The sequence below is a fragment of the Megascapheus bottae genome, chromosome X (genome assembly GCF_031878675.1).
Source record: "Megascapheus bottae isolate mThoBot1 chromosome X, mThoBot2.hap1, whole genome shotgun sequence".
In the NCBI taxonomy this organism is placed as follows: domain Eukaryota; kingdom Metazoa; phylum Chordata; class Mammalia; order Rodentia; family Geomyidae; genus Megascapheus; species Megascapheus bottae.
In genome coordinates this window covers 30,339,902-30,357,952 of record NC_143547.1, presented here as the reverse complement: position 1 = coordinate 30,357,952, position 18,051 = coordinate 30,339,902, and the positions used below count along the sequence as shown (strand labels likewise).

The following is an 18,051-nucleotide window of genomic DNA, read 5'->3' as shown; positions in this document are numbered from 1 at the left end:
GTATTTGAAGTTCTGTGGAAATGGGAGATTTGTGGGATCTTTGATAGTCTATCTGAAGATTTTTTGTTGTTGTTGGTCGTGGGGCTCGAACTCTGAGTCTGGACGCTGTCCCTGAGCTCTTCAGCTTAAGGGTAGCACTCTACCACTTGAATCATAGTGCCACTCCCATTTGGTGATTAATTGGAGATGAGAGTCTCACAGACTTTTCCTGCCTGGGCTGGCTTTAAACCATGATCCTCATGTCTCAGCCTCCTGAGTAGCTGGGATTACAGGTGTGAGCCACCAGGGCCCAGCTAGCTGGAAATCTTTAGAAGACTGTATAAAGTTTTCTTAAATATTAGGGTCAGGGTTGGAGCAGAAATATGGGGACTTTTGAGGGGTTGGTAAAGATCTTTAGAGAATGTATGGGATCCCAAGGGGTTAGGTGGAGAATATAGGAGCCTTTGAGGTGCTATACAGGAGATTCTGGTGTATGTGTGAGGTCTGGAAGCAGGTTGAAGGGGTCTAAGATACTCCCTCACCTGTCCCCACCTCTACCCTCATCTCCCACCCCATACTCACTCCCACAGACTGCTATACAAGGCCATTGATGCACATGCAGAAGATGAAGGCCCCATCTACAATTACCACGTGGAGATCTCCGTGTTCTTCATCGTCTACATCATCATCATTGCATTCTTCATGATGAACATCTTTGTGGGCTTTGTTATCATCACCTTCCGTGCCCAGGGAGAGCAGGAGTACCAAAACTGTGAGCTGGACAAGAACCAGGTGACCTCTGACTCCCAACTCCTCTCCCCTTATCTTGAGACTTCCCAGCTTACTCATACCCTCCACCATTATGCAGCGCCAGTGTGTGGAATATGCCCTCAAGGCCCAGCCACTCCGCCAATACATCCCCAAGAACCCGCATCAGTATCGTGTGTGGGCCACTGTGAACTCTGCTGCCTTTGAGTACCTCATGTTCCTGCTCATCTTACTCAACACGGTTGCTCTAGCCATGCAGGTTTGAGCTCCCCATCCTGATCCTTGTCATAGACGTGCTCCTATTCTTACTACCCACTGGGAATGCTTGGAGATGCTTTAGGCTGCAAGTAACAAAACCCTCCCAACTAATAGAGACTTGACATATTTGCCACATCTTTCCAAATCATTCTAAGGCCAATAATTATACACTGCATCCTGATTTCAGTTACATAAGAATGTGAAGGGCCGGGAGTTTGGCCTAGTGGTAGAGTGCTTGCATAGCACGCATAAAGACCTGGGTTTGATTCTTCTGTACCACATACACAGAAAAAAACAAAAGTGGTGCTGTGGCTCAAGTCGTAGAGTGTTGGCCTTGAGAAAGCCCAAGGACAGTGCTCAGGCCGTGAGCTCAAGCCACAGGACTGGCAAAAAAAATGTGAAAAGAATGGTTCATGGCCATTGTAAGTTGTCATTTGTTGTAAAATACACTCCAATTTCAAATATTCTAAAATGCAAATATATATATATATATCCTAGAGTGAATGAAATGAAATATGAATTATGCTTCTCACATAATGAGAAGCATTAGAGAAAGGTTGTTTGCCTTTGGAAAATGAACCAAAGATCCAGGCTCTGGCCATGTTTCTACACCATTTTTGGCAAGCTGGCTGTCATTTCCTTGCTTAGTGCTTTTTGGTCACAAGATAGCTGCTGTAGACATCAAAACCACAATCAAGGCACTACTCTCATTTGAGTGTTTTAATTGCAGGCGAAACATTTCTCACAGAAGCTGTCAACCAACAGCCAACTCATATTTACTTTTCCATTAACAAAACTTGCTTTACCAGTTTGTAAGAATAGTTAGAAATCAAGACATAGGCAGGGGGCCAGGAGTTTGGCTTAATGGTAAAGTGTTTGCCTAGCATGCACTAAGACCGGGGTTCGACTCCTCAGTACCACATACATAGAAAAAAGCTCAAGTGGTAGAGCTCTAGCCTTGAGAAAGCCCAAGGACAGTGCTTAGGCCCTGAGCTCAAGCCCAGGACTGGAAAAAAAAGAAGTAGGCAGGTACCTGTGGCTTATGCCTATAATCCTAGCTACTCAGAAGACTGAAATCTGAGGATCACTGTTCTAAGCCAGCCTGGGCAGAAAAGTCTGTGAGACTCTTATCTCCAATTAGCCAGCAGGAAACAGGAAGTGGTGCTGTGGCTCAAAGTAGTGGAGCACTAGCCTCGAGCTGAAGAGCTCAGGGACAGAGCCCAATTTCTGAGTTCAAGCCCCATTACTCACAAAAAGAAAAAAAAATCAAAAAGCAGCCTTTCTAGTATCTCTAATGAAAAGCAGGCAATACAAGGTATTTGGCCAACCCATAATGCTTTCATATCCCCAGACTTACCAGAGCCCAGGCTTGAGACTATATGGTTCCCAACAAAACGCTGTTTCAGGTTCTGTCCTCATTTGCTTTTCTCTCCCAGCATTATGAACAAACCGCTCCCTTCAACTACGCCATGGACATTCTCAACATGGTATTCACTGGGCTCTTCACTATCGAGATGGTGCTCAAAATCATTGCCTTCAAACCCAAGGTACAGCCCTGCCCTAGACCCATCCCGGTGGTGCATTCCTTAGGAGTGAAGCTCACTGCAGAACTTTCAGGGAGACTGTAATCATGAGACTAGAGAGCAAGATTCAGGTCCATTCCATTTTGTGGCCCAAGCCAGGTCCTACATCGCTAATACTCTCTGCCACTGCTGCTACTCCTACCCCAGGCAGATAGCAAAGAAAGTGCAATGACCTTTTTTCTGCCCACAGCATTACTTTGCTGATGCCTGGAACACGTTTGATGCTCTTATTGTGGTGGGCAGTGTAGTGGATATCGCCGTCACTGAAGTCAATGTGAGAACTGCCCTGCTAACCCCTCTCCCCCACACCAAACCTTTGCCCATCTCTACCTCAGGGCCTTCCTTCTTCAGATAGGTGGCTCCCATTCCCATCCTCCCCTCTCCTAGAGACTTAGGACTCCTCGTTCAAGTTCTATTTCTTCAGAATCCATGTTGGGTTCAGGTGAAGTCTCCCTCCCTCTCCCAACTTCCTGCCACTATTTCATCATCTGTCCACTGGTTGTAAAAATCTCCTGCAATGCTTTTTCTCTTATTTTTGGTTTCCTTTCCATCACCTCTATCACCCTCTCCGTTGGCTGCAATCATCTGTACTGATTTCTGCCTTGGGCTCCATCATCTCCTCTGACTACTTCATTGGCTCCATTTCCTCCATCAATTGCATCATCTCCAACACCTGCCCTTTCCTGGCTCTGTCATCACCACTGTCAACACTGGTGGCTCCATCAACTTCTCCATTGGGCACTACATGCTCTATCACCTCAACTGACAATGCTGCTGCTTCCATCGCCACCTTGGTTTGTCAATTGGTTCGCATCTATGTCGTCTCTGTGAAATGCTGGCTACATCATTTCCTTCAATGTCGTTCTTCCCTCATCTCCTTTATACACTCCTCACCGACTACCCCCATTACCAACTATGTCCACAACCATCTTGATCTGCACAACCTCCTCCATCATACCTTATACCTTGTCCATCATTCTCTCCTTGCACATCTGAACATCTGCTCTCATCATCTCCTCTATCATCTCTGTTTTGGTGATATGTCCCTACAGAATGGTGGCCACCTTGGCGAGGTAGCCTACCCAAAAGAAACACTCTCTTGTTCCATTCTTCTACCCTCCCTCCCTTTGGTCCTAAGAGTCCTTCTCAGAAATAATGGCCGGGTGTTTGGCCTAGTGGTAGAATGCTTGCCTAGCATGCACGAAGACCCTGGTTTGATTCCTTGGTACCACATACATAGAAAAAGCTGGAAGTGGTGCTGTGACTCAAGTGGTAGAAGGCTAGCCTTGAGAAAGTCCAAGGACAGAGCTCAGAGCTCAAGCCCAAGACTGGCCAAAAAAAAAAAAAGAAGGAAAGAAAGAAAAAGAAAGAAAAGAAAGACTCCTTAACCACACTGGGAGCTGGGTTCTGAGGGATTTGGCAGTTGGGAAACCCAAAGCATGCAGTAAGGGAGTTGACTGGGGACAGGAGTGGCCAGAACATCACTGCTGTATCCTGAATCACAGAGCTCTGAAGACAGCTCTCGAATATCGATCACCTTCTTTCGCCTCTTCCGAGTCATGCGGCTAGTCAAGCTTCTCAGTAAGGGAGAAGGGATCCGGACACTGCTCTGGACATTCATCAAATCCTTCCAGGTAATCCTCAACCCCATCTGTTTGACTATATCTCACCTCTTCTCGACACATCTTAGCCTGCCCTTTTACTACCTTAGAACTACATCTCCCAACATGCAATACCCACTTCACTCTACTATTTCCAGCTTTCTCTCTTTTCCTGGGCTCTCAATTCCCAACATGCCTCTGGCCTCACTGACTTTACTATATTCTGTTTAATACTATAACACATTTGGAAGACATTGATACTCAGGTACTTTATGGGTGGTACTGGGTTTGAACTCGGGGCACTGGGCTTGCTAGACAGGTACTCCATCAATTGAGTTGTCCTTTTTGTTAGTTCTTTTTTAGATAGTGTCTCCAGGTCTTACCTGATTAGCCTTGGATTGTGATCATTCTGTGTAACTGAGATTTAAAGGACTATATTTATGTCCAGCTTATTTTGTGTCAGTTGTGGGGCTTGAACTCAGGGCCTGGGTGCTGTCCCTGAGCTCTTTTGCTCAAGGCTGGCAATCTACCACTTTAAGTCACAGCTCCACTTCCTTTTCTTGGTGGTTAATTGGGGATCAGACTCTTACAAAAAAAAGGCTTTTCTGCCTGGGCTGGCTTTGAATCCCAATCCTCATATCTCAACCTCCTGAGTAGCTAGGATTAAAGGCGTGAGCCATCAGTGCTCAGCATGTCTGGCTTATTTGTTGAGATCATGTCTCATTTACTTTTTGCCTGGGATAACCTTGAATCTCAACCATCCTGATCTCTACTTCCAGAGTAGTTGGAATTATAGGTGTGTCCCATTAGGCCCATTCCTAGATTTTTTTTGCCAGTCCTAGGACTTGAACTCAGGCCCTGAGCACTGTGTCTAAGCTTCTTTTGCTCAGGGCTAGCACTCTACCATAGGAGCCACAGTGCTACTTCTGGTCTTTTCTGTTTATGTGGTACCAAGGAATCGAACCCTGGGCTTCATGCATGCTAGGCAAACACTGTACAACTAAGCCACATTCCCAGCCCCAGTCCTAGGTATTTTGTTGATGAACTCATCTCACAACAGGCCTAGGCAAGGGAAACAGTGCATTCTGGTACTTACAGCTCTTGGCCTGAACATAAGTGTCTATCCTCCACCTATCTCTATAGGCCTTACCCTATGTGGCTCTCCTCATAGCAATGATATTCTTCATCTATGCCGTCATTGGAATGCAGGTAAGTGGAGACCCTAGGCAACATCCTTCTGCCCCTCTTCTGCAGGAAGGAAAGTAATGGGGTAGTAATAGCCCCAAAGCAGGGGTGTTAGGTAGAAAAACAAGCAAATTTGATGGCCCCAGGTCAATCTAACCCATCTGTGAAATGGACCTTCCATGCTTGCTTGTCAGCATTCTGAGGACCTTCCAACTATTAGCAGGTGTGATCTGGGTTGGAACATGTAGAGACATGGGTTCACCTCCTGATATAGCCCATGTGTGCCTACAGATGTTTGGCAAGGTGGCTCTTCAGGATGGCACACAGATCAACCGAAACAACAACTTCCAGACCTTTCCACAGGCTGTGCTCCTTCTATTCAGGTGACAACTTCCCATTTCCCTGCCATCTAGGTCACCAGTATGTCTCCAAGTTTCCATATACCCTCTCTGGGTCCCAGACTGCTTGAACAGGGCAGCATGGAGTTCCAGGCTTTTCAGGGTAGGATTTAGGGTAAATCATTATATTATTCTAGGCATAGCCATTTTTCTTTTCTGTCTGGAAGATACAACCCCTTTCCGAATCCACACTGCCTTCATCTGAAAGAGGCAAGATAACTTTAAAAACTCACTATCAGCTGATGTCTCACGCCTGTAATCCTAGCTACTCAAGAGGCTGAGATCTGCGGATCCTGATTCCAAGCCAGCCCAGGCAGGAAAGTCCATGAAACTCATATTCAACTAACTGCCAACATGCTGGACATGGAGCTGTGGCTCAAGTAATAGAGCGCTAGCCTTGAGCAAAAAGGCTCAGAAGACAGTGCCTAAACCATCAATTCAACCAAGGACTGGCCCTACAGAAACACTATCCACATGTTCATGCTAGCTGCTAAAGTATCATAATGTGTGTGCTGGGTATAATCTCTGGGGAGAAGTTGGATACCACCTCACTCTCCCAATCCCCATAATTCTACTGTCCATGGTTGCATATCCTCTCCTACAGAATGCCACTCCTGTGTGCCCCCCTCCAGGTGTGCCACTGGTGAGGCATGGCAGGAGATAATGCTTGCCAGCCTTCCTGGAAACCGATGTGACCCAGAGTCCGATTTTGGTCCTGGTGAAGAGTTTACCTGTGGTAGCAATTTTGCCATTGCTTATTTTATCAGCTTCTTCATGCTCTGTGCCTTCCTGGTGAGAAATATTTCCCCCAAAGCCACTATCACCACCGTAGGGGCTGGCTTCCAGGTGCCTAGGGATGCCCAAGTAAGGCAAGCAGCCCAGATCTTGAGGGGGGCTGGCATGATAGTACAATCTACCTAGAGACTCATGACCTAATGGTAATTTAGGATTTTCCTGGCCTCCCTCCAAGCCCCCATGCCCTGACTCTTCAGTGTACCTAATCCTTGCTTGCTCACTGGCCCACAGATCATAAATCTCTTCGTGGCTGTGATCATGGACAACTTCGATTATTTAACCAGAGATTGGTCCATCCTGGGCCCCCATCACCTTGATGAATTCAAGAGGATCTGGTCTGAATATGATCCTGGGGCCAAGTATGCCCTTTAACTTTTTACCTAGAATCCCCAGGTGACATTGCAATGTCCTTCACAGTCCCTTAGCCCCAGAAACACTGACAAGTGCATTCTATTACCTAGCAGGTAGATGCCCCCAGAACTCTACTGTCCCTGTCCTCTGTCCTTTCCCAACTATCCTCCAGTTCTTCCTTGAAAGACATCAAGGTGTTAGTGTGGGAGGTGGTAATGAGCTGGTTGGGCCTCAAGAAAGGGTTGAAGTGGTTATTGCCAGTCCAGTGGAACCTTCCCCAACTACCTCAGGGGCCGCATCAAGCACCTGGATGTGGTTGCCCTGCTGAGGCGAATCCAGCCCCCTCTGGGATTTGGGAAGCTGTGCCCACACCGAGTGGCCTGTAAGGTTTGTGTTCCACCTTTTCCTGTCCACTCCTGGTCTTCCGGAGGGCTCAGTACTGCATAGGGAGGGACAAGGACTTGGCTTGGGTGGGGATAGTTGTTTGCTCTCATCCCCAAAGGTTTCTGAGTCTAGGCATTCTTGTCTGCATACCTGGCATTTTCTCAGAATGGATTCTGATGTTTGCAGAGACTTGTGGCAATGAACGTGCCTCTCAACTCAGATGGGACGGTGACATTCAATGCCACACTCTTTGCCCTGGTTCGAACATCCCTGAAGATCAAGACAGAAGGTGAGCTGGGTGCTGGTGGCTCAACAGCTGAAGTAGCCTGTAATTCTAGCTGAGGCGTAGATCTGAGCATCATTGTCCAAAGCCAGCCCAGGCAATAAAGTCTACGAAACTTGTGTCTCTAACCACCAAAAAGCTGTAAGTGGAGGTGTGGCACAAGTGGAAGAGTGAGCCAGCCTTGAATGAAAACAGCTAAGGAACATTACCCAGACCCTGAATTCAAGACCCATGACTGGCACCATCAAAAGAAGGAAAAAAACAATATGGAAGGTGTGGGGGATGGGTGAGAAATGGAAATAATAAAGGAATAAGAGCACCAGATGCTGGTGGCACACACCTGTAATCCTAGCTATACAGGAGGCTGAGATCTGAGGATTGCAGTTCAAAGCCAGCCCTGTCAGGAAAGTCTGTGAGACCCTTATCTGTGATTAATGACCAAAAGGCCAGAAGTGCAGCTGTGTGTGAAGTTGTAGAACACTCGCCTTGAACAAACGAAACTCAGGAACAATGCCCAGACCCTAAATTCAAGCCCCAGTACCAACACAAAGAAATAAAATTGGGGGCCGGGAGTTTGGCCTAGTGGTTAAAGTGCTTGCCTAGCATGCATGAAGACCCGGGTTCGATTCCTCGGTACCACATACATAGAAAAAAGCCGGAAGTGGTGCTGAGGCTCAAGTGGTAGAGCTCTAGCCTTGAGAAAATCCAAGGACATTGCTCAGGCCCTGAGCCCAAGCCCAGGACTGGCAAAAAAAAAAGAAAGAAAGAAAATTGGAAGGCAACAAAGCAAAAAGTGTAGGAAATGGGAGAAGTGGAGAGAAAAGAATAGGAGAGTTCGTGGGAAGAGTAACAGGAACAAACTCGTAAAGTAAAAGACCCAAATCTTAACTCTTACACCTCAAAATCGTTGACCTTGGCTCCTCCAGGCTTGATGTCCCCATCTTGTCTGATGGGAGTGATGATCACTTTTTTGTTTTTTTTTTTGCCAGTCCTGGCCTTGAGCTCAGGGCCTGAGCACTGTCCTTGGACTTTGGACTTTCTCAAGGCTAGAGCTCTACCACTTGAGCCTCAGCACTGTTTCTGGCTTTTTTCTATGTATGTGGTACCGAGGAATGGAACCCGGGTCTTCATGCATGCTAGGCAAGCACTTTAACCACTAGGCCAAACTCCCGGCCCCTGATCAAAGTTTTCAAGCCCCTCACTAACAATGAAGGGCAACTATGAAGGTACTTCCTATTTCTTCTGCACTGCATTTTCTCCTTCCAATGCAGGGAACCTGGAGCAAGCCAATCAGGAGTTACGGATGGTCATCAAAAAAATCTGGAAGCGGATAAAGCAGAAGCTGTTAGATGAAGTCATTCCTCCTCCAGACGGTGAGTGCCCCCACCCCGAATCCTTAATCCTGGGTGATTGCTCGTTATCAGATGTCTGCTCTCTATCACAAATCTAGCATTGGCCCTTGGGTGTGGGGCAATTCTTGCTTTGGGGTAGGAATTGGAGGGGTAGTGGACCTTAGTGTAACTTCGTCCTTTGTCCTTTCTCCCCAGAGGAGGAGGTCACCGTGGGCAAATTCTATGCCACATTCCTGATCCAAGATTATTTCCGAAAATTCCGGAGGAGGAAAGAAAAGGGGCTACTAGGAACTGAGGCCCCACCCAGCACATCCTCTGTCCTTCAGGTGTTCAAGACAAGGCCTAGTGTGACTGTGCGAGTGTGCAAGTTGACCTTTTTTTCTTTTCGCCATTCCTGGGGCTTGGACTCTGGGCCTGGGTGCTGTCTCGGAGCTTCTTTTGCTCAAAGTGAGCGCTCTACCACTTGAGCCACAATGCCACTGCTGGCTTTTCTGACTAATTTATTGGAAATAAGACTCTCACAGATTCCTGCCATACTGGCTTTGAACTGTGATCCTCAGATCTCAACATCCTGAGCAGCTAGAACTATAGGCATGAGCCAATGGTGACAGCTTGACATCTTTTCTTTCTTCCTTTTTTTGTGGGTCATGGGGCTTGATCTCGGCCTATGCGCGGTCCCTGAGCTCTACAGCCTAGTGACCTACTCCTGGGCCTGGGTGTTGTCCCTGAGCTCTTCAGCACAAGGTTGCCACTCTACCCTTAAGCCAAGCCCCACTTCCCGTTTTCTAGAGATTAAGAGTCTCGGGTCCTTTTATGCCCGGGCTGGCTTTGAACCTTGATCCTCAGATCTCAGCCTCCGGAGTAGCTAGGATTACAGGCGTGAGCCACCATGCCAGGCTCTTTTGTTTCTTTCTTTCTTTTTCTTTCTTTCTTTTCCTTTCTTTTTGCCAGTCCTGGGGCTTGAACTCAGGGCCTGAGCATTGGTCCCTGAGCCTCTCTGTGCTCAAGGCTAGCACTCTACCACTTGAGCCACAGCATTACTTCTGGCTTTTTCTGTTCATGTGGTACTGAGGAATGGAACCCAGGGCTTCATGCATGCTAGACAAGCACTCTACCACTAAGGCACACTCCCAGCCCCCTACCCTCTTGCTTGATCTCATGAATCCTATGTTACAGATGAAGAAAGGCAGACCCCAGTCCCAGTATAGTCATGGGCAGCTGAGAACCCACCCTGTATGAATGTAAATCCTCCTCATGGCAGGAAAATTTAGACCCTGAGATGCCAACTTCCCTCAGCTGTTTTGTTTTGTTTTCTTTTCCCAATCCCCCTAGGCTGGTCTAAGGAGCCTACAGGACTTGGGTCCTGAGATTCGGCAGGCTCTTACCTGTGACACAGAGGAGGAAGGAGAAGAGGAAGAAGAGGGACATGAGGGAGACGAGGAGGGTCAGAAAGATCCAGAAACATACAAAGTGAGGACAAGTTTTAATTTCCCCAGGAACTTCGGAGTGACTTACACACTGTCTTCCCAAAGGAATCCCCTCCACAGTGGAAATATATTGGGTACTGGGGCTTGAACTCAGAGCCTCAAGTTCTTGCTTAACATTTTCACTCAAGGGTTGGACTCTGCCACTGGAGCCACACCTTCATTTCCAGCTTTTTGCTAGCTGATTGAAGATAAGAGTCTCAGAGATCTGTCATTCCCAAGCTGCCTTTGAACAATAATCCTCAGATCTCAGCTTCCTAAGTAGCTAGGATTACAGGCATGAGCCACCAATACTTGGCACACACTGGAAAAATCTTTTCTTTTTGTCACTTGTGGGCCTTGAACTCAGAACCTAGATGCTGTCCCTGAGCCTCTTTGTGCTCAAGGCTAACTCTCTAACACTTGAGTTGCAGCACCACTTCAAGTTTTTGAGTAGTTAATTGAAGATAAGTGTCTCATGGGGATTTTTCTGCCTGGCCCAGCTTCAAACCATGATCCTCAGATCTCTGCCTCCTGAGTAGCTAGAATTACAGTGCCTGGCTAGAAAAATCTTTATTGACAGTATCTACCATTAGCTGTTGGAAAACCCTGGGAAACTCATAGAACCATGAGGGAGACAAGCCACAACTCAGTCTCATGGCTTTCTGCAGGCCCCTGTGGGTTCTCAACCTTCGTCTCGCCGGAGCTCCAGGATTTCTGTGTCTTTGCCTGTTGAGGAAAGTCTCCCAGATTCGCTCTCTCCTGGGACCAGTGATGATGATATAGGGACTCCCAATTCTAGACAGTCCAATGTGCCCCAGGCTGCATCACAGCCACACAGGTATACTCAAGCATCTAGGAATGGGTGTGATGGGAGACAAGAGCTAGACACCGTATTGGGCTGGAGGTGGGGGAGAGGGGGTACAGCATATAATGAGGGCCTAAAAGCCCTCAAGTAAAAATATAGCAAGGATTGAAGTGTTTTGCGGGCTTTAGTGGGAATAGAGGATAACATGAAAGCAGCAATACACATGATATATAGCTAACTGGATTTGAATTTAAATACTGGGGCTCTGTCATTTGCTAAGTGAACTTGGGCTAGATATTTTATTTCTATCATCTCCAATTCCTCATCTGTAAAATGGGGATGAGAATGGCACTTACTTCATAGGATAATGAAATCCATAATGCATAACACATCGATACATCATACATTACATACCAAGTACCTAGCTTATGCTCCCCACAAACACACATGGTTCTCACGTTGATGCTGCCTCTTCAACAAACCAATTTTGAATTTTTTTGAAACTTTAGGCCTTTTCACTTTTTTGTTTTTAAACCAGTTCCAAGGCTTGAACTAAAGGCCTGGGCACTGTTCTTAAACTTCTTTTGCTTATAGATAGCACTTTTACCACTTGAGCCACAGCACCACTTCTGGCTTTTTCTGTTTATGTGGTGTTGAGGAATTGAACCCAGGGATTCATGTATATTTGACAAGCACTCTTCCACTAGGTTAGCCACATACTCAGACCACTTTGGGTCATTTAAATGAGACAAGTATCTATTGAAGGTAAGCCCGTGTTCTGGCTGGGAGTTTGGCCTAGTGGTAGAGTGCTCGCTTAGCATGCATGAGGACCTGGGTTTGATTCCTCAGTACCAAATACATGGGGAAAAAAAAGAAAGAAAGAAAGTCCATGTTAACTGGTGAGAGGGGGGGGTTGTTTGTTTTTATTTTCAGTTCTAGGGCTTGAACTCAGGGCCCTGAGTACTATTACGGAGCTCTTTTACTCAAGGCTCTATCACTTTGAGCCACAATGACACTTCCACACTTCTGTTTTTTGGCGGTTAAATGGAAATAAGAGTCTCACAGACTTCCTGCCCAGGCTGGCTTTGAATCATGCTCCTCAGATCTCAGTCTCCTGAGTATCAAGGATTATAGGCATGAGCTACCACCACCTAGCTATGTGTGCCGTCTTTGAATGCGTGCCAGTCCTGGGGCTTGAACTCATGGTCTGGACACTAGCCCTAATTAATCAGGAGACTGAGATCTCAGAATCAAAGTTTGAACTCAAACCAAGCAGGACTCTTATCTCCAATTAAGCGCCAAAAAGCTGGAAGTGAAGTTATGGCTTAAATGGTAGGACAATAACTTTGAATGTAAAAGCTGCACAAGAACTCAAGGCCCTGACTTCCATTCCTAGTTACCAGCACACAGAAAAGTTAAATTTATGCAATGTGAATATTGTGCAATAGAATAATTATAAAGTGCAGTGTTTTGTTATAGGGGATTCAGCATGGGAAACAGGAACCCAGGGATGTATATTAGAGGAAGGGGAAATGTGGCTTGCTTTATTTCGTGCCAGTATAAGGGCTTGAACTCAGGGGCTGGGTGTTGTCTTTAGCTTTCTCCCTCAAGGCTGGCACTCTACCACTTGAGCCACAACTCCAGTCCAGGTTCTTTTAGAGATAACAGTCTTACAGATTGTCCTGCCCAAGCTGACTTCTAACCTAGGTTTTTCATATCTCAGGCTCTTAAGTAGATAGGATTATATATAAGCCACTGGTGCCTAGCTAGATTGATTTGCTTAATGTGCATTGCTTTCTCCAGGAGAAACTCTGGAGTTCTCATGTTCACTATCCCAGAAGAAGGAAGTCCGCAGCCCAAGGTTACTAAAGGGCAATACATTCAGAATGAAGAAGAGGAAGCCCCTGACAGGTACACTGGGAATGTTACATAAGAAACCATCCAGGGAAAGCAAGACTTCAGTGGCACCTCCAACCCTGAGTCCCAGACTTCATTTCACATCTGGCTGATCCCTTCTGCACAGGATCTCCTACCTAGATGAGCAGGCAGGAACTATGTCACATCCAGTCCTTCTGCCACCTCACCGAACCCAGAGATATGTAAATAGACACCAAGTACCACGTCGACGTCTCCTGCCCCCCACACCTGCAGGTAAGAGTCAGAATGAAGGGCCAGATGGCAATGGCTCATCCACATAATCTTAGTACTCAGGAGGCTGAGATCTGAGTATCAAAATTCTAAGCCTAACCAGCAGAAGAGTCCATGACACTATTATCTCTAATTAACCAGAAAAAAAAAAAAGTTGGAAGTTGAGCTGTGGCACAAGAGGTAGAGTGCTAGCCTTGAGAAAAACAAACAAACAAAAAAAGATTAGGGACAATGCCCAGGCCCTAAGTTCAAGCCTCCGGTCTGGCACGCACACACACACACACACATACACACAAAAGAGTATGGATGGGCCCTACAAGTCTCCTAAGGACAAGAAGAAGTGAGAGCTAGAGAAGTACTCTACCTTTTTCTTTGTCTCCAGGTCGGAAGCCCTCCTTCACCATCCAGTGTCTGCAGGGCCAGGGAAGTTGTGAAGATTTACCTATCCCAGGCACCTATCATCGTGGGCAGAACTCAGGGCCTGGCAGAGCTCAGGTGAGGTGCTCGGGTTGGCAGAGGCGGAAAAGCCTAGCTTGAACTTAGCAAGCACTTATTAAACATCATTATCTGCTGTCAGCAGAATGAGACACATGTGAAGGAGCATACAGAATCCTCTTTGTACTTGTAGGATGTGCATTACTGTTCCCATTTTATAGATGAGAGAATTGAGTCCAAGAGAACATTATCCACTCCCGATCACACAGCAATAGCTGTGGCAGCAGAGGTGACTTTTTTTTGGGGGGGCCAGTCCTGGGCTTGAGCTCAAGGCCTGAGCACTGTCCTTGGACTTTCTCAAGGCTAGAGTTCTACCACTTGAGCCTCAGCACCACTTCCAGCTTTTTTCTATATGTGGTACCGAGGAATCGAACCCAGGTCTTCATGCATGCTAGGCAAGCACTTTAACCACTTGGCCAATCTCCCGGCCCCATCAGTAGAGGTAACTTTTAAATCCAGGCTTTGTGAAGAGAGTGGAGCTTCTGACTAGGAGTGGAGCTTAGTGGTAGATTGCTTATTTTATATGGTAAAAGATGGCCCTGAGTACCATCCCCAGTACCACAAATAAAGAAAGCACCATAATTGAAAAAAAAAAGAGAGGGAGGAAGATGGAAGAGAGAGAAAGAAGAGAGGGAGGGAGGGAGGGAGGGGTCTAGGAGTGAGGCCTGGTAGTAGAGTGCTTACCTAGCATGTGTGAAGCTCTGCGTTCAATTCCTCAATACCACAAACACAAATGAAGCTGGAAATGGTACTGTGGTTCAAGAGCAGTAGACGTGAGCAAAAAAAAAGCTCAAGGACAGTGCCCAGGCACTGAGTTCAAGCGCCAGGACAGACAGACAGACAGACAGACAGACAGACAGACAGACAGACAGAAAGAAAGAGGGAGGGAGGGAGGGAGGGAGGGAGGGAGGAAGGAAGGAAGGAAGGAAGGAAGGAAGGAAGGAAGAAAGAAAGAAAGAAAGAAAGAAAGAAAGAAAGAAAGAAAGAAAGAAAGAGGGAGGGGCCGGGAGTTTAGCCTAGTGGTAGAGTGCTTGCCTAGCATGCACAAACACCCTTTTCGATTCCTCAGTACTACATACATAGAAAAAAGCTGGAAGTGGTGCTGTGGCTCAAGTGGTAGAGCTCTAGCCTTGAGAAAGCGCAAGGACAGTGCCCAGGCCCTGAGTTCAGGCCCCACCAATGGCAAAAAAAGAAACAAAAGAAAAGAAAGAGGTGGGGGAGGGAGGGAAGAAGAAAGGAAGGAAGGAAGGAAGGAAGGAAGGAAGGAAGGAAGGAAGGAAGGAAGGAAAGAAGAGAAGCCAAGCATGGTGGTATATGCCTCTATGGCTGAAGAAGGAGAATCACTAGCTCCAGAACAGCTAGACCTATATGAGACCTTGTCCCCAAAAATAAAACAAAGCAAAAAACAAACTTAAATTACATTTAAAAATAGAAATAAATGAAAGGGTATCAATGTATGTGAATTAATGCACCTTCTATCTGGCAAATATCATGTAACCCTTTTACTAATTACAATAAAAAAATGCAAAAAAAATAGAAATAAAGAAAAGATAAATTGGCTGCTGGTGGCTCGAGCCTGTAATCCTAGCTACTGAGGCTGAAATTGAGGACCATGGTTTGAAGCTAGCCAGGGTAAGAAAATGAGTGAAACTCTTCTTTTCTTTTTTTTTTTTGTTTGTTTGTTTTGTTTTTTGTTTGTTTTTTTTTTTGCCAGTCCTGGGCTTGAGCTCAGGGCCTGAGCACTGTCCTTGGACTTTCTCAAGGCTAGAGCTCTACCACTTGAGCCTCAGCACCACTTCTGGCTTTTTTTTTCTATATGTGGTACCGAGGAATCGAACCCGGGTCTTTGTGCATGCTAGGCAAGCACTTTAACCACTAGGCCAGAAGTGGTGGCACTGTGGATCAAATGGTAGAGCACTAGCCTTGAACAAAAAATGCTCAGGAACAGTGCACAGGCTCTGATTTCAAGCCCCAAGATCAACAAAAATAAAAATAAAAATAGTCGGCTGCTGGTGGTTCATAACTGTAATCCTGTCTACTCGGAAGGCTGAGATCTGAGGGTTCTGGTTCAAAGCCAGCCCAGGCACAATAGTCTCTGAGACTCATACCTCCAATTAACTACCAGAAAACCAGAAGTGGAACAATGGCTCAAGGTGATAGAGCGCTAGCCTTAAGCTGAATTGTTTAGGGACAGGGTCCAGGCCCAGAGTTCAAGCCCCACAACCAACAAAAGAAAGAGGGGGGGAGAGAGGGGAGAGGAGAGAAAGAAAAGGAGGAAGGAAGGAGGGAGAGACGGAGGGAGGGAAGGAAGGAATGAAGGAAGGATAAAAAGAAAGAACTTCAACTTACATCTATTGATTATTCCGCCATTTGTGTGTGTATGCCAATACAAAAGGTTGAACTCAAGGCCTTGGTGCATCCCCTTACCTTCTTCACTCAAGGCTGGCACTCTACCACCTGAGCTGCAGCTCCACTTTTAGCTTTTTGGTAATTATTTGGAAATAAGAGTGCCACAGACTTTCCTGCCTGGGATGGCTTTGAACTGTGATCCTCAGATCTCAGCCTCCTGAGTAGCTAGGATTACAGGTATAAGCCCAACGCACATCTATTTTGTTTGACTCCATTTTTTTGCCAGTCCTGTGCTTGAGCTCAGGGCCTGAGCACTGTCCTTGGACTTTCTCAAGGCTAGAGCTCTACCACTTGAGCCTCAGCACCACTTCTACCTTTTCTTCTATGTGTGTGGTACCAAGGAATCGAACCTGGGTCTTCATGCATGCTAGGCCAATACTCTACCACTAAGTCAAACTCCCAGCCCCATGACTCCATTTTTGTATTGAGGGAGAGAGCTGGGACTCACAGAAAGGCGTTCCCAGACCCTCACAGCCACCTGTCAATCCCTGCCACTTTGAATGTTTATTCTGGTTCAGGGTTCCTGGGCCACCCCTCCTCAGAGGGGACGACTCCTATATGCCCCACTATTGTTGGTGGAAGAGGGCACAGCAAGAGAGGGATACCTTGGCAAATCCAGTGGTCCAATTCGCACCTTTACCTGTCTGCATGTGCCTGGAACTCAGCCAGACCCTAGCCACCGCAAGAGAGGCAGTGCCGACAGCTTGGTGGAGGCTGTAAGTCTGGGGAGGAGGATGTAGTCAAGTCGGCTAGGGTGGAAGGGGAAGTGGTGGGTACTTGGGAAGAAGGGTAAAGGAATCTCCATGCTCTGTGTCAAGCATCATGTGTGCACACCATATCTTTGATCAACCAACGGTGATCCCACGTGCATCCCCAGGTACTCATGTCTGAGGGCCTAGGCCTCTTTGCTCGAGACCCACACTTCGTGGCTCTAGCCAAGCAGGAGATTGCAGATGCATGTTGTCTGACGCTGGATGAGATGGACAGTGCTGCCAGTGACCTGCTGGCACAGGGCACTAACTCACTGTACAGCGATGAAGAATCCATCCTCTCCCGCTTCGATGAGGAAGAGCTGCAGGATGAGATGGCCTGTGTCCATGCCATCTGAATTCCCACCCCTTCCTCCAATGCTCAATAAACCTCGTGCCTCCCTTCTCCTGAGGGAGGCAGACTTGGACCACACATTGCTGGATTTGGGTATCTTTGCCCTGAGGGTCCTAGGGCTGCTCAGTCAACTCCACCCATCCTTCCATCCATCCATCCATTCTTCCTTCCTTCCTTCCTTCCTTCTTTCCTTCCTTCCTTCCCCAGTTCCACCCCTGAGTTACTGCCCACACATGGGTATTTCCAGAAACCAGGACAGCTAGGCCTGATTATTCAGCGTCAGGGAAGGAGGGAGGAGGAGGAGGAAGAAGAAACAGCAGCCAAAAAAAGCTGGAGACAGAGCGGAGGTGGTGGGGGAGAAGGAGGGCACTGGGCAGAGATGGAGGGAGGGGGAGAGAGGATGTGGCAGGTGCTTGGATGGTAGGGAAAGGCAAAAATTCCACAAAGTCAGGGCAGACTGAGGAAGAAATGACAGCCAGGTGGAAAGGAAATGATAAAGCAGCCTGTAAGAGAGTCAGTGGAAAGGCCTGGAGGTTGGAGGTGGCTAGTACAAAATGTATTTTAGGAAGGAGGGTCCTATTAAGGCATCAAGAATTTCAAGGAGGCTAAGTTGAGATTACCCTGTCTCTCCTATCCTGTCTTCTACTCCAGAAAGAGAAGAAAACCTAAATCCAGTAGTAAAAATAT

The 18,051-nt window shown here is 46.9% G+C and overlaps 1 protein-coding gene across 1 annotated transcript in view; it reads left to right on the top strand.

Annotated features, from left to right (window-relative positions):
• The window catches only part of Cacna1f (calcium voltage-gated channel subunit alpha1 F), a 48,253-nt gene extending 30,885 nt beyond the window's left edge, over nucleotides 1-17,368 (top strand). The window contains exons 28-48 of the mRNA XM_090326819.1: nucleotides 570-771; nucleotides 848-1,006; nucleotides 2,442-2,552; nucleotides 2,779-2,862; nucleotides 3,641-3,661; nucleotides 4,094-4,222; nucleotides 5,333-5,398; nucleotides 5,666-5,757; nucleotides 6,405-6,564; nucleotides 6,799-6,926; nucleotides 7,209-7,305; nucleotides 7,489-7,591; nucleotides 8,857-8,958; nucleotides 9,133-9,263; nucleotides 10,270-10,407; nucleotides 11,072-11,241; nucleotides 13,012-13,119; nucleotides 13,232-13,359; nucleotides 13,739-13,851; nucleotides 16,779-16,976; nucleotides 17,138-17,368. Of these exons, the coding sequence (XP_090182945.1) occupies nucleotides 570-771; nucleotides 848-1,006; nucleotides 2,442-2,552; nucleotides 2,779-2,862; nucleotides 3,641-3,661; nucleotides 4,094-4,222; nucleotides 5,333-5,398; nucleotides 5,666-5,757; nucleotides 6,405-6,564; nucleotides 6,799-6,926; nucleotides 7,209-7,305; nucleotides 7,489-7,591; nucleotides 8,857-8,958; nucleotides 9,133-9,263; nucleotides 10,270-10,407; nucleotides 11,072-11,241; nucleotides 13,012-13,119; nucleotides 13,232-13,359; nucleotides 13,739-13,851; nucleotides 16,779-16,976; nucleotides 17,138-17,368 (2,671 nt within the window). The remainder of the gene's footprint in view (nucleotides 1-569; nucleotides 772-847; nucleotides 1,007-2,441; nucleotides 2,553-2,778; nucleotides 2,863-3,640; nucleotides 3,662-4,093; nucleotides 4,223-5,332; nucleotides 5,399-5,665; nucleotides 5,758-6,404; nucleotides 6,565-6,798; nucleotides 6,927-7,208; nucleotides 7,306-7,488; nucleotides 7,592-8,856; nucleotides 8,959-9,132; nucleotides 9,264-10,269; nucleotides 10,408-11,071; nucleotides 11,242-13,011; nucleotides 13,120-13,231; nucleotides 13,360-13,738; nucleotides 13,852-16,778; nucleotides 16,977-17,137) is intronic.
• Nucleotides 17,369-18,051: the final 683 nt, after the last annotated feature.